The sequence below is a fragment of the Protopterus annectens genome, chromosome 10.part0 (assembly GCF_019279795.1).
Source record: "Protopterus annectens isolate FY-2018-M chromosome 10.part0, PAN1.0, whole genome shotgun sequence".
Classification (NCBI taxonomy): domain Eukaryota; kingdom Metazoa; phylum Chordata; order Ceratodontiformes; family Protopteridae; genus Protopterus; species Protopterus annectens.
Genome location: NC_056744.1, coordinates 819,455,857 through 819,477,630, shown reverse-complemented (window position 1 = coordinate 819,477,630; position 21,774 = coordinate 819,455,857). Strand labels below are relative to the sequence as shown.

Here is a 21,774-nt window from a genome sequence, read left to right as displayed (position 1 = left end):
TCTCTCTCACTCACTACCATTGTCTACTCTATACCTTAGCCTGGAGACACATTGGTATACTCCTTCTACTCTCCCACTACTTCCCATCATGCATTGCTACATTTAAACTCTATCTGCTGCCTTTCGCACAATCTCCTCCTTCTCCTGCCTGCTTCCTATCCCTAACGTCATTTTTCGGGACCACAGTGGTGTGCTAGCCTCCATTTTATTTTTCTGATTAGGACTTTAAGGTATTTAGCCATTTTATAAATACTGGTTAGGGTTTTTGACGGTATTTAGGCATTTAACTTCTTGCTGCAACATATCCATGTTTGGAACTGTAGCGAGCACATTTTAAATGATTATTTGCTTTTGGATTATGTTTTAGGATTCTGATTAGGGTTTTAAGGTATTTGGTCATTTAACTTCTTGCTGCCACCTATCTGTGTTTGGAACTGCAGCAAGCACATTTTAAGTGATTGTTTGCACTTGGGTTATGTTTTAGGATTCTAATTAGGGTTTTAAGGTATCTCGGCATTTAACTTCTTGCTGCAACCTGTCTGTGTTTGGAACTGCAGCGAGCACATTTTAAGCGACTTTTTGCATTTGGATAGTTATAGTTGCACAGTACCTTCCTCATAGCGCTCTCACAGCAGTAATACCGAGCCACTGCCCTATCACTAGTGGGTGGACTAACAGAGATTTTTGATATCTGGAGCTCGTGTTATACAAGCTACTCTCATCTCCATAATCCTTCTTAGCATATATTGAGCATCACTGATGTACAGTTGCCATTCTCGTTTGTTACAGCAGTTTAAGTGTAACTAAACATAACAGTATCATATCTGTTGCAATTATATTGTCTAAAAGACTATTTTTTCCCCATACCACTACTCCACTACATTGTACACTAGCTCTTCTTTCCTGTATGATTCCAAAGGACAACATTATCAAGTGTTCTGCTTGCAGCTTATAGTATATGGAAAATGGCTTCCTAGTGTTCTGCTAGCAGCTTATTGTACACAGATTACAGCCGTTCCCAATGTTTTCACATTGTGCTTCTAAGCAGCTATGGCTGTTAGTGTAAGCAGGGCAGTGTAAACTAGTAAAAACTTTAGTTGATTGCAGCTTTGCAGTTATGGCTTTGCTGATACTTCTACCAGTATGTGCTGCTAAGAAGCTATTGCAGTTAGTTTAAACTAGGCAATGAAAAGTATTGATAAAGTTTTACTTTCTTGATGCCTTGCCTTTTATGCCGATGTTACAACCTGCATTGTAATTTGTGTTTCTAAGAAGCTGCTATGGAAGTGTAAGCCAGGCAGTAAACGGGACTAGAACCTCGTAGTATCTTGCTGCTTTAACACTTAGACTATTCCTGTTTGTTGCTATTGTCAGACAATTAACAGTTCTATGTCTCTGACTTACTCAGCAACTTTATTTTCACCATGTTAATATTGTTTATACTTGTATGCACGATTGCAGATTGACTGTGAATGTATTACTGTCCTTCACTGTATGATTAATACCGGAGGTTGAAACTGCTAAACCTGGGGACTACTGCCTATATTACATCTCATAACTGTTGTTGCTTGAACTATTGCCTGTTAAAGTACAGCTCATAACTGTTGTTGCTTGAACTGTTGCCTGTTACATTCCCTGTTAAAAGCTCAATTGTTCTGTACCAACTCTTACCAATCCTACTTTGTCTCTTCCTCCTACCCTTTGAATATCACCACTACTTTCTCCTTAGCTTCTATACACCTTGTTTTCCTTCTAAATTACTAAATCTCCTAATCTAATCAGTTGTTGTTCTCTCCTCTTACAGGATTTTACTACTGCTTTAAAAAGCATATGGACCATCCCTCCAGCTGACTGAACCAGAAAACCAACTCAATCAGCCCAACTGATATCATCATAACAATTGCCTCAAGTTTATGTATGTTATACCCAATATATTACTTTGCCTTACCACGCCTGTGTTTTGTAAACTAACTGAGAGTTACGCACACCACCATACCTGAATGCCCCCCCAGCCATTAATCATCTTGTATCCTCTTCTGTGGCCAGTACATCTTAGCTTTCTACCTGTCTATCTCCCTCTATATCAGTCCATGTCTTCCCACTCCATTTTCTCTTGATAACTCTCCCTATTTCCTATCTACCTGAGGACACCATGGTCTCCCCCCAAGAGATCCACTTTAGCTAACTGCACTCCCTCTTCTTTGTTAACACTGTTCATGAACTGGGACACTTCCCCATCTCTAAACTACTATTTGCTGATCAAAGCACATTTAGACAATAACACCTTTATCTCCTCTCAGACTCCATCCTTCTCTGACTGCTGCCTTCACCTACTAGACAACATAGTTCTCCTTTTGTACCTGCTTTCCCGTATTGGGTCTACTTCTGTTCCTGCCACACTAAACCATTCTCCTTTGCGTTGTCATATTCAGTCACCTACCTGATTGATTGTTTTCTGCAGCATCACTCTTTTCCACTCTCCTGTGTACTGTGTCAACCCGCTGCGTTTGCTCTCGCTACGCTCGGGCTCACTCCTCTCCCCTACCCTAATCCCATTCCCACCCACCCCCACTTTCCTTAGATTTATACCCTAGACACAACTCCCACTCCTCACCCACTTCCAATCACATTACTCAGCACTCAGAACATCACCACTCTGAGGCCACTCCCACACTCCTCCTTCTCCCAATCACAATACTCAGCAGTCACATCACCACTCCAGAGACCACTCCCACATCCTACCTCCCTCTAATCTCTGTACTCTACAGCCATTATATCCAATACCCACACCTAACAAACATCACACATAGCTATACTAGCATTACATCATTACCATCTAGTCATGCTCCACACAAATATTTTCACATCATCTATACTACTAACAACTATCCTACTAATGTCTCACATTACCACTTATCACAATTTCCACCCCAATGGTCTACCTCATAAGGACACCTCTACTACTCACACCCCTATATCCCCAGCACACAATCTCCCCATTTCCCCATCCATCCTACCTGAACACACCCATCCTTGTACTATTAAATTCACTATACCAGCTAACCATTCCAACACACTATCCACTAAATATGACAAGTACATAGCCTACCTTATCAAAACCAAAGTTAACATTGCTTCCAGACTATCTCTAAGTGGAAATACTCACCATGATCCTGGCCCCGCTGATAGCAGCACCCAAATAACTAAATAAAATACATCTCTTAAATCATACCAACTTCCTAGAAAACCCAATGACCTGCTAATACTAAATATGAATGTTAGAAGCACTAGTAATAAACTCCATGACCTTCATGCAAAATATTGTCCTATATTCTCCTGACCTAGTATTACTAAATGAAACCTGGCTTAAATCCAGCACCTCCAATAATGAATTTCTTCCACCTGGTTATAATATCATTCGAAAGGATCGTACATCCAAGAAAGGTGGAGGTGTAGCTTTACTATCCCAAAACCAACTTAACATAGAAAAGTTAAACATAGACACACCAAATTTAAATAATACAGACATTATAACTGCCAAACTAATATTTAACCCCAAGAAAAGTATCATTATAATCGGCTGCTATATACCTCCTGGGAACAATACTCCCATACTGGAAACCATACTTCACTGGGCATCCGAGAACATTTTGGGGACTTCAACATCGATTGGTTAACCTGCACCTCATACTCCCCCACCAATTTCACCAACCTCTATGGTGTTTCCCAAGTTCATAGGTTGGTACTAGGCTATCAGCCCTAGGGCCTATACAAGCGTAGCCATAACAATTCCCTGGCTATTTCTTCCCACATTATTTACTTTCCTGGACCCCTGTCTAGCAGGGTGACTGACGTGATCCCTGGGGTGAATTTCCTTTCTCCCATCAATCATCAAGGTTCCTCTTGAAGAGGTCCAAAGAGGCACTCTGCTTGACATGTATGGGCAATCTATTCCAGAGTCTGGGGAGTCTCTGGGTCAGGAACCTATCCCTCCAGCATGTTTTGTTTATTGTGATGACAAGGTTTAGATCCCTGGAGCGTGTAGCTCTGAGGGATTGGGATTTCTTTAAGTGTAGCATGTCCAACAGCTCTGGGTTTGACATGGCCTTGTATGTTAAGCAGAGATCGCCTTTGAGTAGGCGATATGCGACAGAGTATAGCTGGAGTTTTTTAAGGCGGTCAGCGTAGGGCATCTGCTTTAGGCCTGTGATTCTTTTAGTGAGGTATTTCTGAGGCCTTTCCAGTTGTTGCAGATGTCTTGAGAGGTACATACCAAATGGGGCATTGTATTCTATAATGGGTCTAATGAGGGATGAGTACAGTGGGACAATGACCTCCTTTTTTCTGGATGAAAAGCCCTTCGTGATGAGGTGTGCCACATAGAAGGATTTCCTGACTGTTGTGGCGATGTGGTTATCAAAGGTGAGACCACTGTCCACCTGTGTCCCTAAGTCTCCAACATCCCACCGGAATTGATAAATCCACCAAAAGACAGTCAGTACTTGACTGGATTCTGACAAATAAGTCAACATTAATCAGTCAGTCTGGATGCCTCCCAGACAGCCTAAGCAACCACCTCCCAACTTTTATAATAAGACATTGTACCTGTCAAGAAAAGCCCTCTGTTTACCAGACAATTAGAATCAGGAAAAACGTCAACCAAGCTACCTTTATTAATGCACTAAAATCTTGTAACTGATCTCCCCCTTAAAAACTTCAACCTAAATGAAGCTGTACAGTACTTCAACTCCACCTTCTTAGACATCCTAAACTCCCACACCCCCCCACCCAGAACCATCAGGGTAAAATCCAACCATGCTCCCTGGTTGAGTAAAGAGACTAGGCCTCTTCTGAAATCCAGAGAAAATGCCTGGGTCCACTGCCGCAAAACCACTTCTCAAACAGCCAAGCAATTATATTTTGAACTCCGTAATAAATCTAAAATATAGATTAGATAAAATTAACTACTACCATAATATACAAACCAAAATAACCCCCAAAAATTTCTGGACAACCATTAATAATATTCTCCAGCTTGGAAAATCCGGAACTTTCTTTGGTACAATGGGAAATAGAGAATGTATTATCAAATGATACATTTAGGGGTTGTATTAAATGGTATGTGTGCTTTGTGGACTACGTCTTCTTGCTGTGGCAAGAATCTTTAGAAAAACTGAGAGAATTTATTGAATATTTACATATGACGACGAACTTTATGAAGTTCACGTATAAATATTCACAAGAAGAAATTGAAACATGTTAAACAAAATGTGCTGAAGGGACAAGTGTACAGAATTATGCAGTTATACAATGATGATATTAAGTTAGAATCAGCACTTATAGCACTGAAACAAGATTTTTTGACCAGAGGATATATATATATATATATATAGAGAGAGAGAGAGAGAGATAGATGTGTGTATTAAGGAAGCGTGGAAAGAAAGACAGAATAAATGTAAACCATATTATGGTGAGAGTTTGATGGGAGATATAACAAGTGAAGGGACACAGGTAAAAGAAATAGATACTGTTTTAAGAATACCCCTTCCATACTCAAGTGATGTTAATAGGGTCTGTGAAATTATCAAGCAGAATTGGAATATTGTAACTACAGTAAATTAATTAAAAGATGCTGTAGGGGGTGGACCCCACTTTACTTTCCGTAATAATAAATCTTTAAAGAGGCATCTATGCTATAGACCTAATAGTGAGAGGAAAATGGTAGTATCATACAGGATGGGGACATATGCATGTAGAAACTGTATGGCATGCAATTATATCTACATGGGAGGTCAATTTATACATCCACCTATGGGTTTCAGGATTGTTTTGAGTTTTTATGCTGATTACGAGACAAATAATCTTATATATTATAGTTTTTGTGCAACATTATGTTTTTTATATAGTTAAAACTAATCGTATGTTCAAAGACAGAATATTAGAACACTGTAGGGACATTCAGAATGTTAAGGACACTAAAGCTTTGGCACAACATATAGTAAAGGAAGGTGGTAGTCGCGCATTCAATTTTTTTGTTTTAGAAGTAATTGCTGAAGGGATTAGAGGTGGTGACCTGAAGAATATTACAGAAGCAGCAGAACAAAAGTGGATTCTGCTGTTTCATGCAGATAAGTTTCCAGGTTTAAACAGTAAAGTTTCACTAAAACCATTTCTAAAAGCCAGAGCACTACATACAACATTGACTGTTTTTATTTGCTGTTTATTTATGTTGACCTAAAATGTGATTTTATAATTGTTTTGTTTTTATCAAAGTTTTTACATGTGATAAAATACTATATCTTTAAATGGTTTGTATCAGTATTAATTGATTGGGTGACTATGCATTTAAATTCGGTTGTTTTTCTATGTCTGTAGTCTGATGAAGCGGTTACTTAGACCGTGAAAGCGCTTACATTTTTATACAATAAATTATTTCTTTTCTTTTGCCGTGTCCAACCAAGTCTTTATACTTTTATTAAAATCTGGAACTCCCACTCTGACCATAACTGATAACTCCCTCAGTGTTGCCACATCCTTTATAAAATTCTTTACTGAATCCATTCTTGCTCTTGCTAATGCACAAAACTCTCCACCCCAGACTCAACCACCTATGTAGCAGAATGATTTTGAAGGCAACATTCCTTCCTGTCTCTACAGATTCTATTAAGAAACTACTGAAAAAACTGTAAAATGTAGTTCTTGAAATCTGGAAAATTTCATATATTATACATCTCTACAAAGGGGGTAACTCTAAAAGTTAAACTATCACCTATAGCAACACTCTCACCTCTGTCCAAAATATTAGAAAGATGTGTACACTCACGACTCATGGACTATCTCAGCACTCACAACCTTCTCACAAACACTCAAGATGGCTTCAGACCCTACCACAGCACCACAACTGCACTTATGTCATTCACCCACACAGTTAATAACCACAGAAACAATGGCAAATATGTCTCCGCAGTCTTTCTTGACCTCTCCAAGGCTTTTGATATGGTCAACAACAACAAGCCTATGAACTCCTTGTCCATACTAAATCTTAGTAATACTACCATGTCCTGGTTCCAAAGCTACTTGTCAGGTAGGCATTAAGCAGTTCAGTGGAGGCAAGAACTCTCGCCTCTATTACCCGTCACTCTTGGAGTTCCTCAAGGCTCCATCCTTGGACCTTTACTCTTTTCCATCTTCACAAATAAACTCCATACTTCTACTCTAGAAACCTCAGTCATCCAATATGCAGATGACTCAATACTAATCTGCTCCTCTCCTTCCCTCCAAGAACTGCAAGCCCAAAGATAAGCCTCATCTTCCGCCCTACAAATCACTGTTTTCCCCCTCTGCCCTCTTTTACTATCCTTTCTAAGAACAAAACTGCCATCTCTCCAGTCACACACACCAAACTCCTAGGCATAGAAATTGACTGAAACATGAAATTCGATACTCACATCTCACTTGCCATAAAGAAAGTACACAAAAAACTAGGAGGACTATATTAAAACAAAACATTTCTCACAAATAGTACCAGAGTGAAAATAGCACAAACCCATCTCACCTCCACACTTCTGTACGCATCATCCATATTCACCAACCTCAAAAAGTCAGAATTATCCAAACTTGACACTTGTTTTAACAAAATTGTATGATTCGCCAACAACAGCCCCTACAATACTCACCACTGCAAAGCCCTGAAACAACTAAACTGGCTTGAACTCCCCAATCTCCTTCTCTATAACCAGCTCATACTAACCTATAAGATACTGTATTACCCAGAAAAAAAACCCTCCTTTACAAAACCTAATACACTATCATACCAATACTAGGGTTCTACACACCAACAACAAACCACTTCTTAAGATCACTAAGTCCAATAACTCTGGGCCTCCCTCTATTCTAACTATATTGCTACAAAATGGAACTCTCTGCCCACTAACATAACAGCCGCAACATCCTTATCTCAGTTCAAGAAATCTCTAAAAACATATCTACAGACTAACCGGGTTTGCCGTTGTGACACCCCAGGCTAATCCTACTCTATCTTACTCTGGCTCACCCCTAGTTAAATCTCCTCCCTCATTTTCATTCATTAGATTTCACTTATTCTTGTTAGTCTCACTTCTCTATCTTCACCACTCTTCCAACTCTCCTAACCCTCCTCCAAATGATGATAATTATGTATACTCTATAATATCATAACATTCTGGATATTTCTACTGATGTACAGTTCACTCAACTTTAGCTTAATCATTTATGCTTTATTCTTATGTAAATATATCTCTACTGATGTACAACAATCAACTTAATGTTGTTATTCTTATTCTTATGTAAATGTATGTAATTCTTATCATTTAATGAATTAGTCACATGTGCTGTAACTGGAGCTTTTCTCCCTGGGCCTATGCTGAAAAAGGACTTTCCCAGTTACCAAATGTAAAATAAATAAAAATAATTTTAATGGGCAAAACTTTGGTAATTTGCATCCTGTAATTTTTCTGTGTGACATTTGTAACAAACCACTAAATAACTAATTTAATTTTTTATCTATTATATAACTTTTGGATATTGAATCTGATAATTGTCCAGGTAGAGCAGTGTTCTTACCATGGTTAACAGATGAGAAATAAATAAGAAATATAAATTTTCTTCCCTTTTTGACCTCAAAGTAGTTCAGTTTTGTTTGATTTTTTCCAACATTTCCTTTCCTTTCTATTGATTTTCAGTCATCAGTAATGCAGGTATAATGCATAATTTGCTTTTGAACTATCTGTTAATTATCTGAGATGGTGAGAGATCATCTGCAGTGAATATTCCTGTATTCCAGTGGTGTTAGGTAGCAAGTCTCATAGCTTTTACATCAACTGTTCCTGGTGAGTTTTTATTTTTTTCTTTCACTTACACTACTTCATTGGACTGATATCCTTCCATATCACTGCTGCAGTATTCCTAAAACTGCAACAATGAAGAGAAGGACATCTACTATTATGGTAAGATTTTATGCAACTATACTTTCCATTAGTTCCTTGGACTGAAAATAGTAAAGACAATATTATATCTCTGAAGTCCCACTCAAGCCCAGATCTTTTGAATTTCAAATGTTTGTCTTGTGGACCATTATCAATGAAAACAGCATTAAGAATCCACTGCCTCAAGAATATACATATATATATATATATATATATATATATATATATATATATATATATATATATATATATTTTTTTTTTTTTTTAATGCAGTTGTCACACTTGGGTGTGTGTGTCAGTTTATGCTTAGAATAATAAACTAGTCTTGTTGCTCTTACAAAGGTATATAGCATTGATCTCATGTTATCCAGTCACCATTCCTAACGTTAGGGTCTTGGATCCGATATCGGATCCGAGCGGGCATATTCAGAACACAGCTTAGCTCAAGCTCTTCCCATAATGCTCTGCTGCCGTACACTCCCTCAGATCGCCGCTCAGTCAGTCAGATGGAGATTTCTCAGCTCCTATTAGTGTAAGTGTTTTTTATAAGGTTTGTTACATTTTTTTGTATTTTTTTCTGGATTGTAGTGTTGGTAGGTAGTTTTCCTTTCTTAGCTATCCCCTCCCGGTCGACTCTTCTTTAAGTCTTTTTCTCAGGGTTTCTGTTTCAGCCTAATTTTTTGTGGTGTGCAAGTATTTGCTTAGTTTAAGTGTGAGTGAGTGTTCTGGATGGATTTAGCAGGCTTTTCAAACTTTGGCTTGTTTGTTGACTTTGTTCTTTGTTTCCCAGTTTGTTTATGTCGGATAAAGTTTTGGGTTTTAAAAGGTGCTCCTCTTGTGGGTGGAAAATGCCTTTTTCCGACTCACATGAGGAGTGCCTTTACTGTCTTGGCGGTGACCACCTTGAGGTGGAATGCGGCATTTGTGCCTCTTTCAACCTGTGGGCTTTGGTTGACCATCATAATAAGCTCCTGATTAAAGGCATGGTCAAAGGAGGCCCCTTGGTCATTGGTTCACCGGCCAAGGTGGGCTCTTCTGGGGCTAAAAAGAAGCTTTACATTGAGGAGGCCCCGACCAAGCGTCCCAGGCTGTCGGATCTTAGGTCCTCAGATCCAGCTCCAGTCAGGGCAGTTTCAGATTCGAGATCTTCGGGTCAGAGATCATCCAGGGAGGCCACTCCTGGATCGAAGGGTTTGGGCACCTTTGGTGTCTTCGCCCAGATCCAAGGATCTCAGTTCCAGACCTTCGGATCTGAGGGTAGGCACCATACCTACGGATCCGACCCTTTCAGATCTGAGGTATTCGAGAGGTATCACCTCGGATTCTTTGTTGAGTTTGGCTTCGATTCAGTCGGATTTTAGAGTCGTGCCAGAGCCAAATATAGTGGAGGATCTCACTTTGGATCCATTGCCTTCTAAGCAGATGTCTTTTCCAGGTAGGTCTCGTTCTATGGAACTCAAGAAACGACACTCGGACTCCAGGAGCGAGTCTCCTAGTAGGTCCTCCATGTCCCTCCGGTCTTCCAGCAGTGTCCTCCCTATGGATATGGACAGGATGATGCGGGCCTTCCTGAAAGCTCAGATCGAGTTGGGGCTTCTGGCTTACCCAGCCCACAGGTCAGGAATCCAATCTCCCACTCCCACTTCAGTCACTCTGCATCCGACCAGTGGCTTGGATTCTCAGGAACTGTTGAGCGGAGTGGAGGCTAGGGGGAGATCTAGGGCCCAATTTGGGTCCTTCCCTGATGGGATCGGCAGTTGGTACTATTTTTGTTCCCCCGGAACAGGCCACCCGGCCGGTCGGGCCTGTCAAGCCGGGGTCTATGGGGTTGGATTTGGGCCCGGGCTTTTCGGACCGGTCTCTTCTCCTGGGCGCCTCGACTGTTCCTGGTCTGTGGTGCCATCTGGTGTGGTGGTGACTGGGGGGGTCCATCCTCTCTTCCGCTAGGGTGTTATCAACAGGAGAGGGGGATGGAACCTCTTCTAGTCCTTCCGTTTTCTGGGCTGCCAAAATCTCTTTCTCTGCCATCAGAGCTGCCTCTTCCACGCACGGTCATCCTACCCAGCCCCAGTATCTGAGTGGCTTGTCTCAACCTGCTTCCTGACAGCCCATCCAACTTAGCCTCCAGGGGGATGTCCTCCCACAGGGGTCCCCTGCTGTTCTGAGTCTTCCCCTCCACCCTCAGCGGAGGAAGTTCCCAGGAAGAGAACTTGTAAGAGGAGACATCTTGACTCCCCTATGGAGTCTCTTACTGAGGATACGGATGCTGATGAGAGGGGTGGGTCCCCAGGATCTCCGCCAGAGGACGTCTCCTTTGGAGACATACTCGAGATCCTCAAGGCCAAAGGTGGTTGGTCTACCCAAACCCCATCCTCGGAGGAAGCCATATTTCTGGAGGCTTTCGGTATGGGGCCATCTACTTCCTGGGTGTCCCCCCTGCTGATCCTCTCATTGATCTTGTGGCCAGCAGGGCTTGGAAGGAGCCAGATACTGAGGAGCCAGTGCCCAAGAAAGCGGACAAGTTTCTGAACCCTCCATGCTGTTGTGGTGGCCACTGCCACCAAAAAGGAATTGGCAGAGCAGAGTTCTTCTGTACATCCGCCCAATTGTGAATCGAGGGCTATGGACAGATTTGGAAAGCGGGTGTTCGCTTCTGCTGCTTTTAGCCTGTGAACATTAAATTATCTTGCGCATTTCACCAGTCTCCAGAGGGCTTTGATAAAGGAACAATCTACTTCCCTCTCTGAGTCCATGTCTGAGGAGGAATTCAAGGCAGTTTTTCCAAAGCTGTCATCCCTTCAACAACTTCTTTACATTGACCCCCCCCCCCCGAGGGGGAATTTCCCAGGGACACGCTCACCCACGATTGGCTTCCGGGTCTCCTGTATGCCTTTCCTCCAGTACCTCTAATTCCCAGAGTACTTCAGAAAGGTCATGTATAAGTCCAAGTCCCCAGCAAACACAGGAGGAGAGGAGAAAGAAGGCGACATCTGAAGAAAGAACAAAAGAAGAAAAAAAGAAAAAAAAGATTTATAAAAATCCAAAAGGAGAAAATAAACTAATCAAAACAAAACATGTAGCACCAAATATATATTTGCAGAGAAATACAGGCAAAAATACTGGGGAAGAAAATACAAAATAAAAAGAAAAAAAAAAAAAAAAAAAAAATAAAAAAGAAAAAGAAAAAAAGATAAAAAAGAGGAAGATGATAATGATGAAGAAGTTAAAGAAATAGAAACTGAAGTTATTGGGTTACCTGTGAAGTGATTGATTTAGTGTTGAAAATGTAACTCTGACAACATCACAGCATGGTAGAATAATGAATACCCAAATTAAGGAGAAATCAATAGACCAGGAAGCAACTGATCAGTTGCTATCAGGAAGATGTTCTGGAACTTTCTGTAGAATGTCTGCAGGAAGAAGACGGAGAACAAAGAAATATTTGATAGAGATGGATAGACTTATTAAGATTAATGAAAGAAACAGAATACAGAAGGTCAATAAGACCCAAAATATTTGATGTTTGTAAAACAAATGTACAGAGTGACTGACTGCCCGTAGTAATTCATGCTATGTAACAGAAGTAATTAGTATGTATTACTTGCTGGTAAATTAATAATAGATGAAGTCTTGCACAAAAACACAGGGCAGTAAGGAGAGAAACATGAAACCATGGCAGACCACTTTACAGCTAAGCCATGATAAAGGGCAAATTATTTTTCCAGGGATAAAATAACCATTAAGCTGTCTATTTAATGGATTAGGTCATGGCTAAAGTTTGGCTCCCAGAAAATAAAAAAGTGTAAAGACTTATCATCATCTTTCCGTGGATGACTTAAAACATCAGATGAGGAACTGAAAGCACAATCATAAGTGGTCAAACTTGAGCAAATGCTAATAAAATTTAGTAAGGAACATTTTAGTAGATTAAAATTAATACTGAAAACAGCCCTGATATCTAGGAAGAACAATGCTTCATGCTTATCAAATGATTTATACAATTCAGTGTGTATACCAAGATGATGTATTATCTGTTCTGAAGGAAATATAGTGAAAGTTGTAAAACATGAGCAGAACAAGTAAAAACAAAAGAAAGAATATAAAGATCAGATGAGAAGGCAAGAAATGTGGAAAATGCATAAATATAGTTGCAAGTACAGAAAAGTGCTGGAACAGCCTCATGTTGGTCAGGAGCTAATGCAGAAATGGTTAAGGAGAAGTGAATTTTAGTCAAAAGATAAAAGATTAATTATTAGCGACCCAGATTGTAGACTCCATACATGTTGGTTTACAAGGCCCATTGAACATGTCAGAGTAACAGACAAATGCAGGTTTTGTAAAACAGAATAAGAAACAGTTATGCATCTTGTTGCTGGGTGTGATACACTAATTGGCAGTAGGCCTGTATACTGAAAGCCATAATAATGTGGCAAGACTGTTGAAGTGGGGATTGTGCAAACATTATAATATTAAAGTAGCTGAGAAACATTGGAAATCTGAGCCACAAATCATTATAGAAAATGACAAAGTTTATATCACATGGGATCACCCATTACCCAGTGCAAAAAATAGATGTGAGAAAAACGACATAGTATTTCATGAAAAGAAGACAAAAGTAGCATTGATCATTGAAATTGTACACCCAGTGATTACAGTGTCTTACATACAGAGAGAGACAAAGTCATAAAATACCAGAATTTGCAGGCAGAAATGTGGGCAATGTGGACGAAGAATGCCCAGACAGTTCCAATAGTAGTAGGAGCAACGGGTCTCATAAAAAGAATTTACAGTTGTATTTAGTTGTGTTACCAGTACGTGTAACTCTATATGAATTGCAGGAGGAGTCAATTCTGGGCACTTTGCAGGTGCTGTGAAGAGCACTTTCGGCTAACATCAAAGACTGAAACAATACTAGTCTCATAACCTTTAATTATACTTTGACTTAGAAATGGGGTCCATTCCCATCATGGTATTAGAAACCCAAAAGACATGGGAGAAACTAAACTGAAACAATATATTCCTAGTGTGCTCCATGGTCTTAGAACTGAATATGCTAGCATCTCTTTCTTTGGATTGTTTTTATGGTATACATTGCATATGGTACAACTGTATACTGTTTCTGTCTGAGTTAACATTCCTGGCCAGTGCATTATAACTCTTTCCCTGCAGATTACTATTCCCAGGTATAATTTACATATTCTGTCAAACAGTTTTGTTCTCATATGTTTAGCATCTTTTTTCAGCTTTCAGGATTAAGCCTTGGGCGCGGCCTTTTTTTTTGATAAAAGTAAGCTTGATCATCATTCCTTAGCTGATTGTTGTTGAGACCAGTCCCTCAGAGTAATTTCCTTTAGCAAATGCGTTTCTAAGTTGGTACCAATGCACCTCTAGAATTGTTTGCTTTTTGTTCTAACATTGATAACTTATCTTTATTTAGCAGTTCTTCATCCTTCTTCGTTAAATATGTGCTACTCTACTTATCTACAGTGTGTAGCTCTTTGCCTGGTCAGTATTTCACTTTCAGCTCATACTGCTGTAGCTCAAGAAACATCCTGTGCATTCTTGAAGGTAGCCTATACAAAGAACTTATGAATGTGCTGTGCAGGGCTTTATGGACTGTTTCTACCTGGACTGTTTTACACCAGACATATTCACAGAATTTCTCGCATTAAAGAATTATTGCCAATAGTTCTTCATCCTTCAAAGTATATTTTCTTCTGCATTTGTATATGCTCTTCATCCATAAGCAGCTAGTCTGTTAACTTGTAATGTCTTTGCTTCCTGGACTATTATCTAAGTAAAATGCAATAGACTGTTGATATCCTAGTTTTCAATGTCCATGCATCTTTAACTAGTTTCTTAAGTATTTCAAAACTGTTCTTACTCCTAGCGCCATTCAGCCACAGCGACGGTTTTGCTCTAATAGTGTTGTAACATGAATAATATTATGTACAAATTTTGCAAGATGCTTCATCATTACTAGAATTCTTTGTTATGCCTGCTTGCCCTCTTTTTCATGTATCATCTGCATAGCTGCTTTGACTTTTCAATATCAGGCTTGTCTTTCCGGCATTAGAATAGGATTTAGATGTTTCAGACTTGCTACTCTTATTTCATATTTTCTGTTGATTAACTTGAAATGATGCTCTTTTAATCTGTCCAGCAGTGCATTAGTCTCTCTTGTCATGTTTTTCATGTGTGTGATTATCCCACCAACACTAGGTTAAACAAACTCTGCCATAGACTGCTGTGTAGGAAAGGTTTACATTCCTGGCGTTGTGTTCTTGTATTTTGCATATTCTGCTTTTTACTGCATTGTATTATGGTCCTTTTCCATTGCATGTTAAATATTCTGTTTAGGAGAGAAATCAAAGCGATGTGTATTGGTGAGTCATAGGAATTTTGAAAGAGTTACTTTTGGGAACTGAGGAAGGAGTTGGGAGCTGAGGTGTTTACTTAAGGGGATAATACATTTCAAGGCTTTACTGAGAAAGTTCACTCAAACAGACTCTGGTAGACTGCTGTGTGAGAAAAGTTTGTATTCTTAATGTTGCACTTTGTATATATTTATTTGTTCAGTGTAGTCATGTTTTCTCACCTTGTTCTTTTTCTGTTAAATCCTGTGGCTCTCTAGTCATTTGTCCCATATGTTAATCTGACCCTTAAGGTGTAATAAGGCTGCAGAACATCCCTGAAATTCATGGTTATTTGTGACACTGTTGTTAGGTATTCAGCCACTTCACTCACCAGGGTGGCAAATAATGACAGCTGCCTCTAAGGTGCTAGAACTAGAGATGTCTCTAGGGCCTTTAGGTCCCTGCACCACCCCATATATGATTATGACCTTAGATATTCCATCTTGAGGATGATGCAGAGATGCATTATTGAGCTCTCTACTCATTTATTCTAAGAAGTCAAGGCCCTGGTATTAAGCAGCATTTTATCTTCGCCAAGAGCAATGCGTGTGTTCAAGGATGCTTCAGTTTAATGGCAGCTCCAAAACACCAAAATTGTATCTATGGTTCAGGGTGTTGAAATTCAGGATGGTTGACATTGGATGCTGGCTATGCACAGGAATGCTGAGGTAAGAAAGAGAGCAGCAGAGTATTTTCCCTTAATGGTCTAGAATATTCTGTACTCTGCAGACATGAGTGACACTCTCATTCACCCTGTCGTTCCTAGCCCTGCTGCTGCACATCAGGAAGTGGGATTTACTTTACAAGAGACATCAAGACATATGATCAAATCATTGCTTGCAGGCAGTAGCCTGTGGCTTGCTTGGCTTTTTCAGCGTTGTCGTACACTCCTCTCCCTTTGGTTGACACTAAGTGTATATGTTTTATAATGCCAGGCCATTCTCACCTATTTGTGTCTTTTGGTAGTAAGCTGTTCTCTCTTTGGCAGATCTGTATCACTTATACCCCTGCCTGAGCCAGTCATCTGACCTTTCTTCCGTTCATGCTCAAATAACTGAGATAGTTAACTCTCCTTCCTGCAGGGTGGTTCAGCCACCATTTGTCACTCATTCCAACCTTATCTAAGTCAAGTAGTCCAGACATGGGCGGCCAGTCAGGCCAGGTTTAAGTGGGTTGCAGTCAGTTCTGTGCCAAATGGCTGGCAGAAGAATGGATGGTTAAACTGTTTACAAGAAAAACAAGCAGACACCGTCTGTTTTAAGTGCAGGATATTAATGAACTAGGTATTTGACAGTGTTCCAAAAGATACTACCAAGTGTTATTACTTCATAGTTTTGACAGCTACCAGTTAAAAGCTGGAGAGGTTTTGATGAAAAAAATATGACTTGTAGGAGTACATAGTACCTGCATATATTTATGAGGGATATCCAGAGCAAGAGTAAATAATGAAGTCAACATTTGTTTGATTCTGTTTTCTTTGGTGAAACTTTTAGCACCTGTTTCCACAGTAGCCAAATCCCTATTGGCTCATAATCGTGATGACCTCTGCATCCCAGGAACAGTCATCAGAAAAGTGTCAAGGTTTTCCCCCAAAGAGATGAACATAGTTTCCTTTATATGTTATTTTTACAAGAAATAAAATGGATTTTTTGGTGTAAACAATCCTTACCAAACACACTTACACACACACACACACACACACACACACACACACACACACACACACACACACACACACACTTGTTCTTCAGTTTGGTGGTTCTTAATTGTTTTGCTGCTTTCTAATCTGACTTATCAATGGACTTGTCTAAATCAAACTACATTTCTTGACATTTTAAAAAGTATACAGGGCTTGTACAATACGGGCTAGCCATCTTTAAATATGCTTATGCCATGCTGTGACGCACAGCATATCAGAGTGCTATTTCAGTGTCACTGAGACTGTTGGCAATGCACCTATTTGGTGTTCATGACCAGCTGCCAAAAACAAAATCAGGAAGCAGTTAAAGGCTTGCAAGCAGGGTGGCCTTCCCTTTCAGTCCTCACTTCTCATGCTTTACACCTTGACTTGTGACAAACTTTGTTGAAAAACACCACATGAAGTTTAGCTACCTATCAATCGTGTCTATAAAGCTTTCTGACAAATACCCAGATATAATATTGTCAGAAGTGAAGAAATATATTTACAAAGGTGAAAAATTGCATTTCTTTTATCAGTCTGTGTGTAAAAGTATAGAAGTACAATTTGTTGCTACAAAAATAGTTCTTTTTACATCTAGAACCACTTGCCCAATGCCATAAGTGTAGGATGTGAACCAGATGTAAAATCATGGTCAGACAGTTGTACCATAAAAATAATTAAGTTTATTAAATAAACCAGTTAAATGCTTTTATTCCTTGAAGTGGAACTTCATCAGAACTAGCCATCACAAAAAACACTTCCTTTTATACATTCAAATCTTAAAGTGACAGTGCAACATTATAGTAAATTATCATATAAACTGCAAATATTGTATAGACCCAGAAAATAAATGTCAACTAACATTAAAAACATGTACACTAAAATATAAATTAATAATGCCACATAGTATTAACATAATTTAAAAGTTGTTTATAACACCATAAATGTTATAGAAACCAGTTAAAAACAGTTCAGCTATTCTCTAATGTCATAAATATAAAACTAAATATATACAAAGTATCCTTAACAAGAAGTTTAAAGAAATGTATGTATTATTGTGGGAATAGATACAAGAATAACCAATCAACTCATTATGCAAAACTGTTCACTAATAGAAATTGAAACGAAAATCTATGTACACAATGACAGTTGAATCAACCAGAATTAACTATAAAAAGAGTAAATATAATCCTCACTTAAAATTTAGCTGCCCTAAGTTTTAAAACTGGAAGAAGGCATATTGTGTCATTTAATCTGGGGGAGGGGTTCATTGCCTGTAACCTAAATTACCATAATAACTCTTTAAACTCAAGCCTCGTCTCCCAGTCTCCACCTCTGGGATTATTACTAACCTTGTCTAGTATGCTAAATCTAAATCCTGTAAAATTATCACATAAAATATAATATTTATACAAGGCATTATTGGTATTGTGTGATCTAAGATCATACACATGCTCATAAATTATTTTGTGGAAGGCCCATTTGGTCTTACCTATATAAAAGCCGGAGCAGTTTGTACAAATTCCCACTTTTCTGAGAGTTAAAAAAGTTCAGTTACAGGCTTGCTGTTCCTGAACTGTTTGAAAGTTTCTGTGAGGCCATTTTTGCTTGGGCTGAAGGAGGGTCTCTGTGTTTATCAAGACTTGAACTTACTTTTATTTGTTTAGGGGGGGACTCCTTATCATTCCTTTCTTCTTCTCTTCTCAAAAACCTAGCTGCCTGTTGGTTTGAGCCGCCTTTTCAGGCTTGTTGGCTGTTGGTGAAGCACCTCCAAGAGCAAAAAAAAAAATCTTGCTTTTCCCACTTTTCTGAGAGTTAAAAAGTTCAGTTACAGGCTTGCTGTTCCTGAACTGTTTGAAAGTTTCTGTGAATTTTGCTTGGGCTGAAGGAGGGTCTCTGTGTTTATCAGTGGGAGTGACTAACATTGAGCAGCTGCCCCGGGAGAGGTGGTTACTACTGAAAACTGTAGTTTTATTGGCCATTGGGGTCATTTCCATAAACATCATCATTTCATTTGTCCTCGGAGGTTTAGTTTAGGCACTTGTGGTTTGTGGCCAAATTGGGTCATTTTCCGTCTTATCCAGCCCCTGCTATTCATGTACACAGACAAACCCTCTCTCCTCCCACAAAACACAAATACATGCGAGAGATGCAACTACACGCCAAACTGGAGCTGAGCTCTCTCAACATAGGACATACCGGAGGCTCTGATCAAAATTACCAAAACAGCAGAGGCCACCAAAGCAGACACCCAGGTCTCTCAGCAGGTACAAATATGATTCAGTCATTGTCCCACGCTGGTGTAAGATTATGTAGCAGACACAGGTGACCCTGACCTTGAGCAGTATCCTACCTTCACGGGATCAGTGTGTGTCTCTGCCTGGATGATATGCTGGACATCTGGAAATACCAAAAAAGGAGGGGGTATCCATATTCATCAAGGACACCCCCTGAAAAAAAAAGACCACAGTAAAGAACTTCTCAAAGCCGACTAGAAACCTGGGGAAACTCCCAGATATGCTCTCAGAGTAGTTCAAAATGATGTGAGATTACTGATCCTACAGACATTGCCAACATACTGGCGCCCATTGACAACAAGCCTTATCAAAGCCATGGATGAGGATCATAATGGACCTCATAAATAAAGACATAGGGAATTTGAGACTTTTTGATCCAACCCAGTTTGGCTTTGTCAAAGGCAGATCATGCAAGGTTACCCCCTAGCTACCACCAAGGCAATCCACCACCACTGACAGAAGAAGTTATCAGGACCTGGGGGGGAGGTTTGTAGATAGTCTGTCATCATGACACCATGTAGCTAGTAGTTTAGGAAGAGACTTCTACATTGCCCACCTTATCATGAAGGGATTCTCCCAAAGACTCCCTATGCTGTGGAACAAACTAGTATGAACCTATGATATGAACCTATATATATATATATATATATATACACACACACACACACACACACACACACACACACACACACTTACATTCATATATACATAATTATATATATATATATATATATATATATATATATATATATTTATACATACACACACACACACACACACATACACACACAACCTCAAATGGTCCTACAATTCCTTTCATTAATTTAGTGTTTCTATTCAAATTGATTTTAAGAACCAATACTTCTTCGGTCAGTTCCCTTACCCATGTTATTACCCCCTACAAGTAAATTCTTAACATTTGAAGCCATCTTAAATACAAACTTTAGTTGATGTCCCATCAAGTCAAACAATACAGGATCGGTCTTAAGAATATACCAATTATTTGTAACAGTATTTTTAATTTTCTTTGCCCACTTATTGTACACCACAATTAAAGCATGTTGGTTGGGAGTGATATCAGTTGTTAAACTAGCCCCTTCACCACATTCATTGGTGAAGGGGGATTTGGTGGGACTACAGCCAAAATTTGTATATATTCAGCTTTAAATGTATGTCATTAGAGAATAGCTGAACTGTTTGTATTGTTTTCTATAGCATTTATAGTGTCATAAACAACATCTAGATTGTTAATACTAGGTGATATTATTAATTTATAATTTAGGGTACATGGTTTTAATCTTAGTTGACATTTTATTTGCTATCTATACAATATTTGCAGTTTATATGATCTTTTATTATAATGCTGCACTGTCACTTTAAGATTTTAATGTATAAAAGGAAGTGTTTTTTTGTGATGGCTGACCGCTGTTACTTAGTGCCTTCTTTTTACATCTACCTAGAACTATATATGGAAGTTCAGTGCAAAACATCTAATCACAAAATTCTGAGAAAATCTAACAGCATATGAAATCAGTGTTATACCTTCTGTACCCCCTGCTAATTATATATATATATATATATATATATATATATACACACACACACACACACCATCTCTGAGGTATCACACAGTAGAGAGGAAAGGACATAAACCCTTCCCTAGTATGTTTAGATATTTTACTGTTGAGATGTATATATAAATTGTACATATATATACAGCTAAAACACTGCCATTTTAAGTAATGATTTTGTATAATATTAAGAAAATATGTCTTGTTTACTAATGTTTCACTGTAATAAAATGATTTCTTGTAAATATTGCAGTATGCTTTTAGGTTTTTGAAATGCCCAAACATAAATTATTGTACACATCATATTTTTTCCACAGGGTATAAAGCATATGGATCATTTTGGATTCATCTGTCGTGAATCTATCGAACCTGGAGTAAATCAGTATGTGTGTTATGTATTCCAGTGTGCGAATGAGCCATTGGTAAGTAGTAAAACATTTAGGTTTTACTAAAAGTGTGGCTTTGTCATTTTCATGAATTCTTTGTAGCATGACAAGCAAAAATGATTTCTTGTAAATTTAATTTGTTTAGATTTTCTTTAATAGTGCCTCAGACATGTACTCCAAGACTGTTTCATAATTCAAGTTATTTCTTGTGGAAACAACACACGCTGGTATACTTTGTTTGAATGATTATGTCATAAGTAGGAGACGACCCCTGTTTTCCTTATTTCCTCCCTTCTTTGTCACTTCCTCCATCCCTGCTTGACCGTATTTCCCTCTTTCTCTTTATTGACCTTAATCATGGAGAGTTAGGCTGGCAGAAGGCCTTTTTTCTGCTTGTGTTGTTATTTACTCCCCCAGCACTTTGGATATTCTGAGTGCGTTTGTCAAAAGGCATACTTCT

At 38.9% G+C, this 21,774-nt stretch overlaps 1 protein-coding gene across 5 annotated transcripts in view; it reads left to right on the top strand.

Annotated features, from left to right (window-relative positions):
* TBC1D4 (TBC1 domain family member 4) overlaps positions 1-21,774 on the top strand; it is a 2,350,609-nt gene that overhangs the window by 1,216,571 nt on the left and 1,112,264 nt on the right. For all 5 annotated transcript variants that reach the window (XM_044085628.1, XM_044085627.1, XM_044085626.1 and 2 more), the window contains exon 4: positions 21,246-21,350. In XM_044085628.1, coding sequence (XP_043941563.1) covers positions 21,246-21,350 — 105 coding nt within the window. The remainder of the gene's footprint in view (positions 1-21,245; positions 21,351-21,774) is intronic.